General features: G+C 32.9%; 2 protein-coding genes across 10 annotated transcripts in view; one reads left to right on the top strand and one right to left on the bottom strand.

The window, feature by feature from the left end:
- Positions 1 to 12,347, bottom strand: part of LOC123557077 (protein diaphanous homolog 2-like) — an 82,263-nt gene extending 69,916 nt beyond the window's left edge. For 7 of the 9 annotated variants that reach the window (XM_053543384.1, XM_053543386.1, XM_053543390.1 and 4 more), the window contains exon 1: positions 1,279 to 1,615. In XM_053543384.1, the coding sequence (XP_053399359.1) occupies positions 1,279 to 1,311 (33 nt within the window). In that variant the 5' untranslated portion in view covers positions 1,312 to 1,615. Of the gene's footprint in view, positions 1 to 1,278; positions 1,616 to 12,232 lie in introns of those variants that run through there. The other 2 variants (XM_053543385.1, XM_053543391.1) reach the window with 2 other exon arrangements.
- Positions 12,348 to 12,384: 37 nt separating this feature from the next.
- On the top strand, positions 12,385 to 15,623 carry LOC128557008 (uncharacterized). The gene is made up of 3 exons (XM_053543398.1): positions 12,385 to 12,671; positions 13,837 to 14,029; positions 15,148 to 15,623. The coding sequence occupies exons 1-3, from the start codon at positions 12,618 to 12,620 to the stop codon at positions 15,510 to 15,512; spliced, it is 612 nt and encodes a 203-aa protein (XP_053399373.1). The 5' UTR covers positions 12,385 to 12,617; the 3' UTR covers positions 15,513 to 15,623.

Genomic DNA, 15,623 nt, shown 5'->3' with positions numbered 1-15,623 from the left:
AAAGTTTTCCGTGCTTACTTACAATTCTGATCTGGCAAGATGTTTTGCACCTTTTGTATTAAAACATCAAACGAGTGTGTTTTTACCACCGGTGGTTCTAATTCAAAGTGGAAACACTAAACGCTCACCAGGAAAGCCGTGGACACCAAAAGGCTGCTGGTGAACATCATGCAAAATCTGCCCCCATCCACTCCAAAACGAGTGAGGCAGCAAATTGCCTGTTAAAACTCAAGCAAAATGAGTATAAAAAATTTAAATTTATAAAGTTTAGGACAGCTCATGCCCTTGCTAAATCACACCAGAGTTTTAATTTCTATAACACCATCTGCCGGTTAGACAAGGTCAAGGGCTTAGATGTGGGAAAGAGTTACTTAAACGACAAAGCAAGCCTCCTTTCACTAAAGCCATGCCGATGATGCTGATGATGGTTATTCCTCAGATGAGTCAGAGTGTGACATAGTGAGGATTATGTCACCTCGATGCTTGAAAATGTTCTCTCGTGAATAAAATGTATAATGAACCAAAATAAAAAGAAAAGAACCTTGTTTTGCAGTTATGTTCATATTTTTGCATATGTATGATAAAAATGCAATAAGCAATATCAAACAATATCACACAGAGTATAAAAATGACACCAAACAAATAAAAAATACACCTTTAATAATTTACTGTTCGGACTACCAAAATTCCTTTCGGGCTAGTAAATTCTGCTATGTTGGTAGTCCGGCTGGCTAGTACTTTGAAAAGTTTTTCGTGAAGACTGTCAATGGATAGAGTTGAAAACTGATATTCAACTATAACGAAACGCTTTCTGTAACTAATACACTTTATGTGATGACAAATATTGCCCATTAGACATAAATTAGCCTTTTCCTATATTCGAACTCACTTCCTCTGGATGTGATACTGAAAAGTAAACAATTTGTTCTAAAATATAGAGCCATAGAAATAGCCACCTGCGGGACTATTTTTACAGGAGAGCCGTAGGAATAGCCTGAGAGGCTATTCTTACGGGACCGTAGGAATAGCCACTTCAAAAAAAAATATGTCCTTCTATGTTTTTGATGGTTAGAATGCCCTTCACAATACAAAACAATCTGAACGCATCCTGTCACCGGATGGCTAAAACACTGGCTAGAGGTCCGGACACTAGACAGCTAGAATGCAGGCAGTGCATCTGGTTACCAGATGGCTAGACAATTCCGGCTGGATAACACACCTGAAACCTACAAAACTGAAACCAACTAATATTTGACATGTGGAACCAGATAAACTTACAAAACTATTTCTTTTGTCCTTTTTATCACCCATGATTGTATATTATATCTTTATCTGCGCATAACGTCTGTACAATGTCACTGTCACGCAAAAGATAACTGATTCGGTTTATGAGCCAAGCCCAAGGTTAGACTTTTGTGACCAATTCACTCTGTCTATCTTCTAGAAACTGTTTTTAATTATTCCAGCTGCTATTCAAAGATGTTCCACCGCTTTGCATTACATAATCATACTGTGGTTTGATTTAATCAGTCAAAATAAACAAATGATGTCAAATTCTGAAATGATTAATTCTAACTTCCGCCATTCAGTCCTCCCAGAAAATTGTCCAATCAAATGCACTTTTACTTTTTTGGCTAGGAGTAAGATTCAGATGTCGCTGTCATCCGTGGCAGTTGGTTGCCCGTACTGAACCGTACGCTCCTTGCTTCTAGTACTTGTATATATCCTACTACAAGTGTTTATTTATGAAGAGTTACTCATTATCTTACTGCAAATTACTTAAACTATTTAACAGATTTATTTAGACTCAATAGGCTGCATCATACCAAAGAGCTATAAAATAAATATTATTTTATACTTCTTTGATCATACTGAGTCTGCTTTTATTTTTCTTGGTTGCTCTCTCTATATACATAACTACATTTTCTATATATAAAGATATGAATATGTGTGTTCCCATCAATTTTAATTAATTGTAGATGAAAATTAACTCATATAATTTTATTCAAATGGGCACATTTAAAGCCTAGCTTATTTCAGAATACTTCAAAAAGAATTTCAGAATTCAGTAATTTTAAGGTAAGGCAAAATTCACGGTTCGCTTGCGTGACTTACGGTTAAGGAAGCTATTCTGCATGCATTCAACAAAATTTCTAGATAACAAACAATTATGATATTTAGACATTTGGAGCAATTTCTGCAAGTTTTCCTTCTAATTTTAGCTTCCGTACCCCCATAGGTGTGTGCAGTGGAGCGGGAAGTCTCTAAGTTTAAATTGAATTTTGATCTTTGATGTCAGTGCCAACCTCCACTTATGACAGAGCGATTTGATAATATCGGATGTACAGTAACTGCTATTGAACAATACACCAAGCTATTCATTAAAGCTTATTAATTATTATCATTAAACAAAATATTATAATAGCACTTAAATATTATAAATAGAGATTTCTATTTAAGTTACTGATAACATCTAACTGATTAATCCGTGGTCATTGTTATTGATATGAGCCTTAATATCATTTGTCGGCATGTGTCACCCATATGACTGAAATAACACAATCTAAAATATTTATTGTAACAATCAAGATATTTACGACAGTCGATTTATCTGACAAGTCGATATCCAAAGTTGTTATCGACTTTTTGCGATGAGCCTAATTTTCTGATAGGCATTAAGTTCAGTGGAGTTGAACAATTTATTCAAAAAAAAATCCTAAGAAAAGTCCTTGAACGGATGCGCTGATCATGTACAGAATCTATGGAAAGAAGCCGTTTAAATGTATAAATTGATACTGTATGTTAATAAATAAGTGACTGGATATTGGCCCTGTTATTTGTCTGAGGACAGTCGTATTGGCTAGAGGCCGAAGACCGAGGGCCAATACGGCGACTGTCCAGAGGCCAGATATCATGGCCAATATCAAATCACTTATTTATTGACAATTTTATTAAATAACTTCATGTACTTAAAGGATTCAAAATCTAAACACTCAATTTATTATTATATGTTCTGTTCTGTTTAATAATTGTAACAAAGAACAACTCTAAAAATGTACAATATATTTACACCATTTATATGGAAATGTTAAGTAAAGCAATCAAAATATATATCACAGTGCATTTTGAAAATACATGAGTATCTTTTCATACTGAATTTATTAAACGAGTTGAATAAAATAATAAAACGCGAGGCTCTGCCGAGCATTTTATCAATTTTATTCAACGAGTTTAATAAATTCAACGTGGAAAATCACAAATGTAATATTCTTTTTATCACATTTTAACCTTTCCTGTTGGAACATCAAAAATTCTACTTTCTTTTACTATATAAACAAGTCAATTTGACCGACGTCTCCTACACTATAAATGACGTCGACGTCAAAGCTTTATTACACTATTGTATTATCATTTTTATTTAATGGCTTTATTACACTCCCGCGACGTCAAACATGTGGTAAACAATGTTTCTGTTTTACTTTGTCCATCTATTAAAGTACTTACAGCGGTTACATACCATTAAATCGTGTTGAATATTTTTTGTACGCTAAAACTATGAATAAGTTCCGTGCTCCAACTGTCAACGTTAACTGACTTTAAAAACAAAATGGCTGCCGTTTCCAAACTTCTAGCTGCGAATCTATATCATTTTACTTTTTTATTATTTTTTTTTTTTTTTGCCCTGCCTAATTGGCCGATCAAATTCCTTAAAATGCGGGTTTCATATCTATATCACTTTTCGGCCCGGGGCCGCTGACTGGTATAGATATTTGCACTGTTATAGAGGAGGCCTTTAAATTGTATTATTGGACGCGGAATCTGAAAACGATTTACGAAATGCATTAAATGTATTTAAATCATATTCTGACCAGTGGAAATTGAAAACTAATGTTGACAAAACACAAATACTCATTTTTGGTAAAGGGAAAACCAGACGAAATTTGAATTTTTATATTGGAAACAGTCAGGTAGAAATCGTCAAGGATTAAAAGTACCTTGGCATTTATTTTACCAAGGGTGGATCTTTTCTTACAACAAAGAAATATATAGCGGACCAGGGAAATAAAGCATTGTTTTCATTTTTGAAACAAATTAAACCCCTTAATTTGTCATATGAACTGCAAATAGATCTCTTTACCTGTATTACTGTATATGGTTGTGAAATTTTGGGTTTTGGAAATGTTGAAATTTTATTAATATATTTTAAAACTTAAGAAGTCAACACCGTCATATATGATATATGGTGAATTTGGTATCTTTGGTATTGATATCTATAGAAGAGTAATATCGTTTTGGACAGAACTTATTAAATGTCCTAATGAAAATATGAAAAATTGTCTTGTAAAGTTTACAGAATGATATATGAAATGAATAGTTCAGGTACGGTAAGGTCCAAGTGGATCGACAATGTTAAGTATTTATTATGTTCGTCCGGATATTCGGGTGTATGGTACAGTTTGAGTTTCTTAAATGACAAATGGCTGATTGAGGCAATTTGTCAAAAATATAGAGACAACTTTATACAGAAATGGAATTCTGATTTATAAATAACATCAAGCACTAATATTTACAAAGCTATTAAAACTAATTTTCATAGAAGTGCTTACATCAATCTTTTGTCATCTAGACGTAGTTTATCGATTATGCGTGTTTTTTTTACTAAGAACCATACATTACCCGTGGAAATAGGAAGATGGCAGCGAATACCATCTTCTGAAAGACAAATGTACTTTTTTGTAATAATGATGTAGGAGATGAATTTCACTTTCTTTTTATATGCCAACAATTTGTTAATGAAAGAAAAAGTATTTGAAACGCTAATACTATGTGAATCCGAACTTTTTCAAATTAGAAGAATTGTTTTCTAGCACAAATATAACTGTACTGAACAAACTTAGTATATTTGTCGACGTAATTATTACGAACCTTTTACACTAATATATTTATCGGAAAATTGGTAGAACACACTTTACAAAAGGTCTACATTATCACCATTTGATATGCTTTGTAGTATTACGTAAATTTATCAGACAGCTATATATATTATGTTTGTCGTTCTCCATTGAACTGCAGTTTGTTAATATGATATGCCGTCATTATTTATTATTTACTGTATAACTATGAAAATGATGCTAATGTTGTTTACTTGATGTAAACCTAAGTTGGAAAATAAAGTTTGACAAAGTTTGACGAGGCAAATGCTATGGGGCTAATAATTAATAGTTATTGAAAGTCGACAATAGTACGCAATTATACATGCTTTCCACTTGCCTAGTGGTAGTCCAGCCAGACCGTTTGTACAGCTTATTAGACATTCTGATGGGCAACTGTATACAAATGTCCAAGTAACGGAGATGGTATGGGACTAGTCTGTAGAGGTAAATATATTATTTGTATGAGTAGTTTAAGTGTTGACAAGAAGCAACACTTCTGATGCCTCAAAAAGCCATACATATCACTGTGCTCAAATAATAAAGTTTCAACCTCTGCCTCAATTTATTTACGTGGAGTTCCTATCTGCACTCAGGCAAAACGGGCTTTACATGCATGTTTCTCATTGACAATACTGTTAGAAACATTTAGGTCTTACTTAACATGAGTTAAGATTTACCATTTTTTTCTTTCTCTCTGTATTGCATTTGATCGGAACCATTTGATAAAACAACAGGAAGGTCTCTGAAAAAATTTGGTACGAGATTCGTAAACATCCATTAAGTGATTCATGAGTAAAAAATATTTCAGTTATATTTTATCTCTATTTTACCTTGAGAAAAGTCCATGAAAGGTTACTAGAGACCAGTTTTGATGAATATACATCGAGGAAAGATGTGGATGACAGACGTCGGACGCAAGTGTGTAACAGGTGAAATTAATTAGACCTTGAGCTGACAATAACCCCCATCTCCCCCTCTAGGGATATTTCTACGCTATGATTTTCTTAAAGCATATAATATGAGCTATCAATTTAAAAATTCTGCCATCTGGCAGTCGGGTTCTTTTTACGTTACAGCCTACTTTATACGTTACCATTAATAATTTCTAGAAAATACTGACTGGCACTACAGTTACCCATAAATGGTTTACTAGCTACACAATGTCAATATATAAAGACAGATTATACAGATTTATATTTTGCAGGTAAAATTGACACTTATTGGCATGTGCTTTACGTTATCAAATGTACCTTACCAAAAATTGTAACGAAATTAGAGAATATAACTATGTGATTTTATATTTTATTTGAAGTGTCTATGTCAAAAGTGTTATAAAAAAAGGTTGTGGTTATAACAGATAAGAGCTTGACATAATTATATTTATTGTGAAATATTTCTAATTATTATGAAAAAAATAAACGATAATGTATAGTAAAGAAGATAAAATAATATAATGTTGACAATATGAGTTTCAAATTTATGACACTTTTTTTTTAATCGAAAAATATTTGGGATATGGTAAAATATTTCGTTTAAACAGATATGTAACATATACAAATTCCATAAATATGTATTATATATCTTAAAACATATTAATATATCACAAAATATAAATCTTTGTAACGAACATTACTTATTACATAAATTATATATAGTTTTCTTTAAACAAGATTAACAAAAAATCATTTTTCATGTGAAACGAAACTGATTTCATTGAGTGGAAAATGAAATTAATTGAAATAAATAAATAAATGAATAAATAAATAAATTACAAATGTGTGAAATGATTTGCAGAGAGTGAGTGCTCAAACTTGCTTCATATATATGGCACCTTCGAATTATTCAATCAATGATAATGCTACAGTCCAGCATATGTTAAAACGTCAGAAGATGCAAGTAATGAAGTTGGCCAGAAATATTCTATAGTGACATGTGACTCGGCTGTTGCTAAGAAGGCATATTCTTTGGTTCTGCTGTCTAGAGATGGACTTGGTAACATAATTGTTAGAATGGGTGTGTTTCACACAATCTGCTCTATATTTGGGCCTGTAGGAAAATTAATGAAGGGCAATGGTCTTGCAGAACTTGCAATAGAATAAGGAATTTGTTCTAGTGGTTCACTTGATGAAGTATTATCAGGTAAACGCTACAACCATACCCTAAATGTATACAAGACTGTAATGGAAGTTCTTGAGCGTTTGCTTCTATGCAAGTTTGAAGAGACAGAACCCCACAAGAAAAGCATTTAAGAAGATACTAATATTACAGAAACGGACTGAAAGTTCATGCAAAGAAAAGATGTTTGAAATAGTAACTCTCCTGACTTTGAAGAGTATTTCAACAGACATGAGCAGTTCAAATCAGAAATCAGAAAGGGTGAAAGTGGCAAAACTGCTCAATTTTGGTGAATGTATGTAGACATAATTCACATGATATTGTTGCTCATCAAAGCAACACAGATTTATGCTTTTAATTTACATATATCATCTCTGTACAAACTGTGCTCTTAGTTCTTCGCATTTAACCGCAATAATTATGCCCGCTACCTCCTCGTTTACCCGTTAACATTGATGAATATTGATCCAGGCGCAGAAGAGCTACTCTGAAGTAATGATTTTAGTGTATCCAGGTCTTCTGTACCGGCATTGAGAAATGCTGTAGATATTACTACAGAGCAGACATTTAACAGACATGCAAAGTCTGAGGTAGGTGTACTTGGCTTCAGTAGAAACTATGCTGCATATTTCCACTGATGCATGACCCGTCATTACAGGGCCAGGTATGTTGCAGCAAAACTTCCGAATGCAGACATACATAGAGAAGACATGTCTGACCACAAAGAAGTATAACCTGCTCAGATAAGCTTGAGTGAAGAAGAAGTTAACAGGATTATGATGGCATAGAACCCTTCACGAACTTATTCCAGGCTGAAAAAATAAAACAAAAAAATAAAATTTACTGTGTGTCGTCTAGTATTCCTGCGAAAGCAGAAGTCGCTCATACCCTTAAGGCAACTGAAACAGGTAAAAAGACAATGGATGGATTATCAAAAGAAGATTAATTGAAAAATCAGTTCCTTTCCAAGACCCCATTAAGAGAAGAAAACTTAATATATTTGCCACAGCTGAAGTTAAAAGGAAAGTAACCAATTCTCAAAAAAAATAAAAAAATACTACAGATAAGAGCAGAACGTAACGTGTATGAACAGTTGGTACTTTTAGCTGTTCAGCACAACATAGATCTAGAATTGACACTTTCTTTTCCTCTAGGACCTGTCACCTGGCCGTTATAGCTACTGCGACTGGAATGCCAATGAAAACAAACAAGTCAAAACTACTTCACTATATGGAGACTGCAGCCATCAAAAAAGATGACATTGTTTTGTTGATTGACAGTAACGCCCTGCTGCAAAGCTTAGTAACCATCCCTGCAACATTCCAAGACATAGCCGAAGCTGTGTTCATTCAACTACCCAAGACAGCTCATGCCGATTTTGTAACTGACACTTACAGTCCTCAGTCGATCAAATCATATCAGCGTGGAAGACGTGGATCTGCTCCAAAACTCTTACTTGTCAGGAGTGAAAACCAAAGTACCATGTGACTGAAAAGCATTCATGTCAAATAGTGAAAACAATATCTTCAAAAACACGAAATACTGTTTTATTTACACTGGAACAGGCAATAAAAGACGTCATTTAAATGCTCACAACATCTTTATAAGCAAAGGAGAAAGAATCTGCTCAATTTTGCCTGCAATACTCTGTCTGACTGGTTGGCATAACCAGTGCTTTTGTTCGCGCAGGGAAAGTAACACCCCTCAAATTAGTAAAAAAAAACAACAGGTGTATGTTGCAACAATAGCAGAAGTAGTTCATACACATCACTGATCAGATGGATTGAAGAATACAATAACATCAACAAACTTATATATGACATGTTTATTGCAAAGTATCAAGTACGTGCTGGCAATGTCCCGAGTACATATAATGGTATGGACATGAGTATAGCTGAAATAGTGACACATCGGCACATGTGACTGATGACTCTGATGATGACTATGAAGAAGTAGAGATGACCAATATAACTGACACCATTATGACGACTTAGATGACTGAACCCCGCAACTTAGTTGTTTCTCAAATTTGGTTTATGTGAATTTATTTGGTTAAACAGATAAGCGGTTGTAAGCGTGTATTTTTAAGTTAATAAAATACACATTCAGTAACTTATCAGAACGTAGGTTACAATGTCAGTGCTGTGCTATATGCATATTTACATCAAACTAGTCCGAACTTGATAAGATACTTGCATTATCTAAGTTTGAACATAATTATAAGGATTACATAAACAATCTATTGACTTAGAAATGAAAGTATAATATTGTAAATTTTAGTAACGTATATAATAACGGTAACGTACTTGTTCTTAAAACTGTTGAACAATAGATTCTTAAATACTAATGTATTGTGTATCTGAAAATACCATACTTTAGACATATCTGATATTTTCTGACAATCAAACCTGCTGAATTAATTGATACGAGTATTGTTATAAATTATAATGGTAACGTAAATTATAAAATGAATTGATCGATTTAGAGAACAAGCGGGAACATTGACAACAGCATATTCTGCATATCACTGAACCCACTTGCTATTGATTTTGGTTGTTTCTACCATATAAATCACCACATTCCAGTTTTATCATTTATTAAATAATTGTTAAGGTAACGTAAATAACAGGCTGTAACTCATAGAGAACCCGCTTGCCAGATGGCAGAATTCAGAAATATGATCTACGTACAAGGGGCTTCAAAAATAATGGGGTCTACAAAAATCCCTAGAGGGGTGGGGTGGGGGAGGGTTTCACCTTCCAGCTCCAGGCCTAAAAAGTACAGAACGTCTTATATACAACGATTTCTTTTTTTGGTATGTACCATGCAGTTGTCGTTTCTGATCTGAGTTTCATATCTTTCAACGACTACATATTAGAAAGTCTGCGTCACTTACCAACAATGGAAAGTCGCACGGCTAAAGCAGGATAATGTTAAATAAAATCAAACGAATGACTTCCTTATAGGACTATTTTCTTACAGAAGCGTATTAAATAACGCGCGGAAAATTTACGTCCGTACATAACATTGCAAAGAAAAAAAAGTGCAGTGAAATGCTATGTTTTTTCCGAAAATACCCTTTTAATATTGAGAAATACATTAGAAGAAACAAAAATGACCTAACAAGGTATCTGAATTTATTCCGATTTTACTTAGAATTAAGAACTTTTGCTCGAATCTACTACATAGATAGATGTAGTTAGTTATATGTCATTTATAGCTTTCTAACACTGGAAGAAACACCGGAAAATCCTGTGTTTCGTTTCGGAAAGAGTTCAAACCACATCATAAAACTGCATATACACATTTTTTTTTACCAGCGATAAAGGAAATCCGGATTTAATTCGCACAATCTGATAGGAATAACTTGATTTTTGTCATGAAATTAAATGATAATAAAATCAATAACGTTTTGACGTTATTTTTTACGTTACGCTAATTAACTTCAATATCTGACTTAATCCGATTTAAGCAGCTACCCGACTTCTGGACTAGTTTTTATTGCAGAATTAAAGCATGGCAATTGATTATATCATTAATTCCCTGACTATTTATAATCTCATAATCCCTCAAATCTGTTATTTAAATTTACTGTCAGAATTACAAAGTAAATGTTTGTATTTAATACACAAATGCATGTAGACAAATGCTAAGTAGAGAAAATGAATTCTTTAACGTTACAGAGGCTGGAACGGGACTACACTTTATCACAAATAAATGTGAGTATGATATAATCATATTGTCTGTGACTTTTACGTATATTAATTTGATTATTCATTCTAATGCGCTCTGTTTCATTCGCCGTAGTATTCAATGACATTTAGTCTTTCAATCTTGCCTAAGTGTTTCAGTTGAGAAAATGGATTCCTTTCAATGTTCTGTAATAATAAAACCGTTGCTAGGCGGCCAGATGGATTGTACCTCTCCCGATCAGACAAAGTCCACTTTGGTGTGTGTGTGTGCGTGCGTGCGTGCGTGTGTGGTTTGGGTTCTATCCTTCCAAAGCTCTTTATACAGATTATTTTGATTTTCTATGTAATAGGACGCATGTTCCTTTGACTATGTGACACATAGGAAGACATGACTAAAAATACTTTAACTTACACGTATATAATTCATATCTATATCATTCGTTTTAAAGTTCACAGTTTACTTTTGTTCTATGTATTTTTACTTACATTTTTGCAAGTAAATGCATCAGTAAAAGTAATATGAAAATAGACTAAAGAAGATCAAAATTAATTTGATTATAAGACAAACAGCATATTCGTAGAGAAATTATTCGAACTGTGGTGGCTGATTTCTGTTTTTGCCCCGAAAACCCAAGGACACGACAAGCAAGCAGTTTGTCGACATTTCAGGTCTTTGTCCCAAACACAGAGGGACACGACAAAAAGAAATTTTGTCGATTTTCTTGTGTTTGCCCCGGACACATTGGGGCACGACTCATCTTAAAGTGTTCGAGTTCAGATATCAGCAGCAATATATAATTTTATGTTTATGTTGAGCTAATAATATAAATTGTTTAGTCATTGCGACATTTTTTCAAAGTAAAATATTAGATATCAGTTTTAGAACAAAAAGCAGCAAGTCTTATTTAATGTTCAACGTTTTGGATAAAATGGTCAACCTTTGAAACTTTCTAATAAAGTTTAAACGAGGTCTACTATTATAAAAATATTATGGACACAATTTTACCCCTAAAATACGACTTTAGACATAATTCTTTTTATAATATATATAAGTTTCTTTTAAGATATCTTTTAATGAGACGCTATAAAACGGCAGTTTTTTTTTTTTTTTTTTTTTTTTTTTTTTGCAATATCACAGTTGCTGCATACGATACTTGACCTGAGATAATATTTTAACCAGTTGTGTACGAATGTAAGCTATTAGGACTTATGTCAATAAACATGCTTTTGTTTTATAGAGGCAATAAAATATATTTAAACAGTTGTACAGGCTTCATGATTGTGTGTATATATGTTTTGTTTCCTAAAATAGAATTAAATTGACTTCATGACTGTCTGAATTTCCAAACAATGATTTCAGCAGATTAACTGAAGATTATATATACAGATTACTATGGAATATCGTTTTTCAAAATTAAGATATCAATGAAATATTTTTAACAAGTTATATAGAAATGTGTATAATATAAATTAGAAAAAGCAAAGACACACCTTTCGTACGTGCATTTTCAAATATTCCTCATAATATGTATAAAATGCACAATTTTACGCGGACATTAAATGTTTAATCTGTAACTCGAAACCGACTTTAAACAATGACTCAAAAAAATGATCATTGTCCTCTCTATATATAACTATACAATCTTAATAAAGCGTACTTGAGGACAAATATGTTGAAATAAAAACAATGAACCAGATAATGGTTTCAAGTTATTGTAAATTTTAAATGTATTCTAAAGAAACTTTTGAGATACATGAATATTACATTTTGGCTACTGTTAGAAAACTATTTTTTTTCAGTGGTAGTACGGAGCGCATAAATTGAAACTTGTGTATACAAATAATGTAATATTGTATATAGAGACATTTATATTAAATGGATTTAAAGAACCCAGGACTCTCTCAGTCGGATTATACGTTTCTATATCAGGTACATTGACTGATTACACAAACCAGAATTTAAAATTTATCTCTGATGTACTCTATAACACAATTTTTCTCAAAAGTGACATGACTCAACTGACGAATGTATTTCTTTCTCAAGCAGTGCATGAATTATATTCTTATATGCTGTTAGACTTAGTTTTATCTCATGTATTGCATGTAATTTTCCAATGTACCTCATTATTTTTTTTATCTCTAAAGTCTGAAGTTTTGCATGACTTATTTTTTATGTACCCCATGATATGCTTTTTTTTCTAATGTATTCCAGGACATAATTTCATAATGTAATCCATGGATTTTATTTTCTCGTTAACCGCATGAAATTTTCTCGTGTAAAGCATTACCAAATTGTCTCATATATTGCAATACTATGTTTTCGCTTGTATTGCATTACTAATTTTTCCTATGTAGTGTATTACTAAATGTTTGCATGTCTTGTATTTTCAAGTTTTTTTTTAATGCTAAGACTTCTAATATATTGTATTATTAAGATTTCTAATGTAGAACACCAGTAGATTTTCTCAAATGTTTCATTACTACGTTTTTTTATGCATTACATCGCTAAGTTTTCTAATGCATTGTATTACTTAGTTTTCAAATGAATTGCATTACTAAGTTTTCTCATGTACTGTATTACTTAGTTTTCAAATGAATTGCATTACTAAGTTTTCTCATGTACTGTATTACTTAGTTTTCAAATGAATTGCATTACTCAGTTTTCTCATGTACTGTATTACTTAGTTTTCAAATGAATTGCATTACTAAGTTTTCTCATGTACTGTATTACTTAGTTTTTAAATGAATTGCATTACTAAGTTTTCTCATGTATTGCATTACTTAGTTTTCAAATGAATTGCATTACTAAGTTTTCTCATGTATTGCATTACTTAGTTTTCAAATGAATTGCATTACTAAGTTTTCTCATGTATTGCATTACTAAGTTTTCAAATGAATTGCATTTCTAAGTTTTCCACTGTATTGCATTACTAAGATTTCTAGTGTATTAATTACGTCACTAAATTTTCTCATATCTTTCATACTACTCATTACATCGCCATTTTGCAGGATATATGACATTACCAAGTTTCCTCATGCGTTATACCAACAATTATATTGAATACATATTGTATATATGTATATCTATATTTCAGTGGAATCGTTCCCTCACTGACCTCGATCTAAAGCGACGCAAAGCAGACAAACGCGAAAGAGACAGAATGCAGATTAGAATTATAGAAAAGATAGCGAACCCTACGCTTGGATTTGAAGTAGAAAACTTCAAACTCTTTGGAGGCCTCAAGAAAACAACGACAGAAATTCACAACACACTACCGTCACTTGATAGTTAGTATTGTTATTACTGTTACCTCTGATATAAGCTATTTCGTATTTTCGCTCGCCGAGCGGAGAAACATGAGAATTAAGAAGTTTAAATGGGAGAGGCGCGGAGCGAAAACACAATTATTATCTGGGAGTGAAAACAAAACCCGCCAGTTAACGGAGATGGGGAGATCTAAGAGTTCAAGCAGCGGGAGGCGGATAGAAATCCCGTTTTAGCGACTGTTACCGCGGAGAAATGGGTCGCGGAGCAAAAACATGTGATGGCACAAATCACTCCCCATATATTACAGCCAAAAGCAATATAATGAATATTCATGTGTACATAGAATATTCACAATTAACTGATATTGTTTTATTTGGCGATGTTATAGATCCATTAAAACCAAAAGTGGTAAAATATGAATACTAGTACATGTTATATATTGAATGTATTTCAATGTAAGTTTAAACAAAATCTTCATTTAAATATCGCGATAAAGTAGCAAAAAAATGAAAATGACAACTGAAATATTAACATACAATTTCTGTCAGTAATATTGCAGTAGCATATATTTCCACCGTCTAGACCATTTTCGTAGTACATATATCAACCTACCTAGAACAATGGCCTATGTACGGTGACCATATTTCAACTGCACTATAATTCGCCAGAAACATATGTTAATTTCTGTAGCTACACACGTCAGTGAGAAACTGTCGGCTTATTCAAATACATATAATTAACAACAAAGTAACATACATTGCCCGCCCCCTTTCCACGTTTTACATCAACAATATTCACATTTTCATGTTTTAAGGCTATGTTTTTAGTCCTAATATAGATTTAAGCTCGGTCCCATTATAGATTTATTTATTTATTTATTTATTTAACGTCGCACCGTCACATGATAGGTCATATGGCGACTTTCCAGCTTTAATGGTGGAGGAAGACCCAGGTTCCTTATAGATTTAAGCCCGATATGCCAATACAGTTATATTTTGTTCGTGAAGATTTGTCTTCCATTCTTATCCATTCATTTGATGCTTTGATCAAAGTATGACATATGAGCTAAAGCATGTATTTCATTTTGTGGAAAATTATTTTGAAATAACAAAATAACACTTCTTAATTTGTCTTTCAGCTGTTTCCGCAGAGAGGGAATGTAATTCTTTCGAGGATAAACGGAGGCGCCAACCTCATGCAGTAAAGTACAATAACTTCTATGGATGTATTCAACAAGAAGCCACAAAACCAAGAACTCCCAGAACCGCATCATCTGTTGCTATATCTGGCATTGACGAAGAACGCACAAGTTCTCGGATTCAGTTAACATCACGTGAACGTGCAAACAATCAATCACGTGGCTCATTGTTTTCTCAAAATGAACAAAGTGGCTCTTTATTTTCAAACAGTGAATCGGGCCGTAAATCTGACTTGCCGTCCCGGGGTAGCAAAGACTTTTTAGAGCCACGTACTCCAGTACCTTATAGGAATAATATATATTGAACTTATTTGCTGTAAATATGAAAATACATTCTTGCATTTAGCAAAATCCGGATGTCTAGGAGTGGGTAAAACGTATCATTTTGTAAATTATGAAATAAATTATAACCAGTC

Source organism: Mercenaria mercenaria, chromosome 5 (genome assembly GCF_021730395.1).
Source record: "Mercenaria mercenaria strain notata chromosome 5, MADL_Memer_1, whole genome shotgun sequence".
In the NCBI taxonomy this organism is placed as follows: Eukaryota; Metazoa; Mollusca; class Bivalvia; order Venerida; family Veneridae; genus Mercenaria; species Mercenaria mercenaria.
This window is presented reverse-complemented; position numbering and strand designations above follow the sequence as displayed.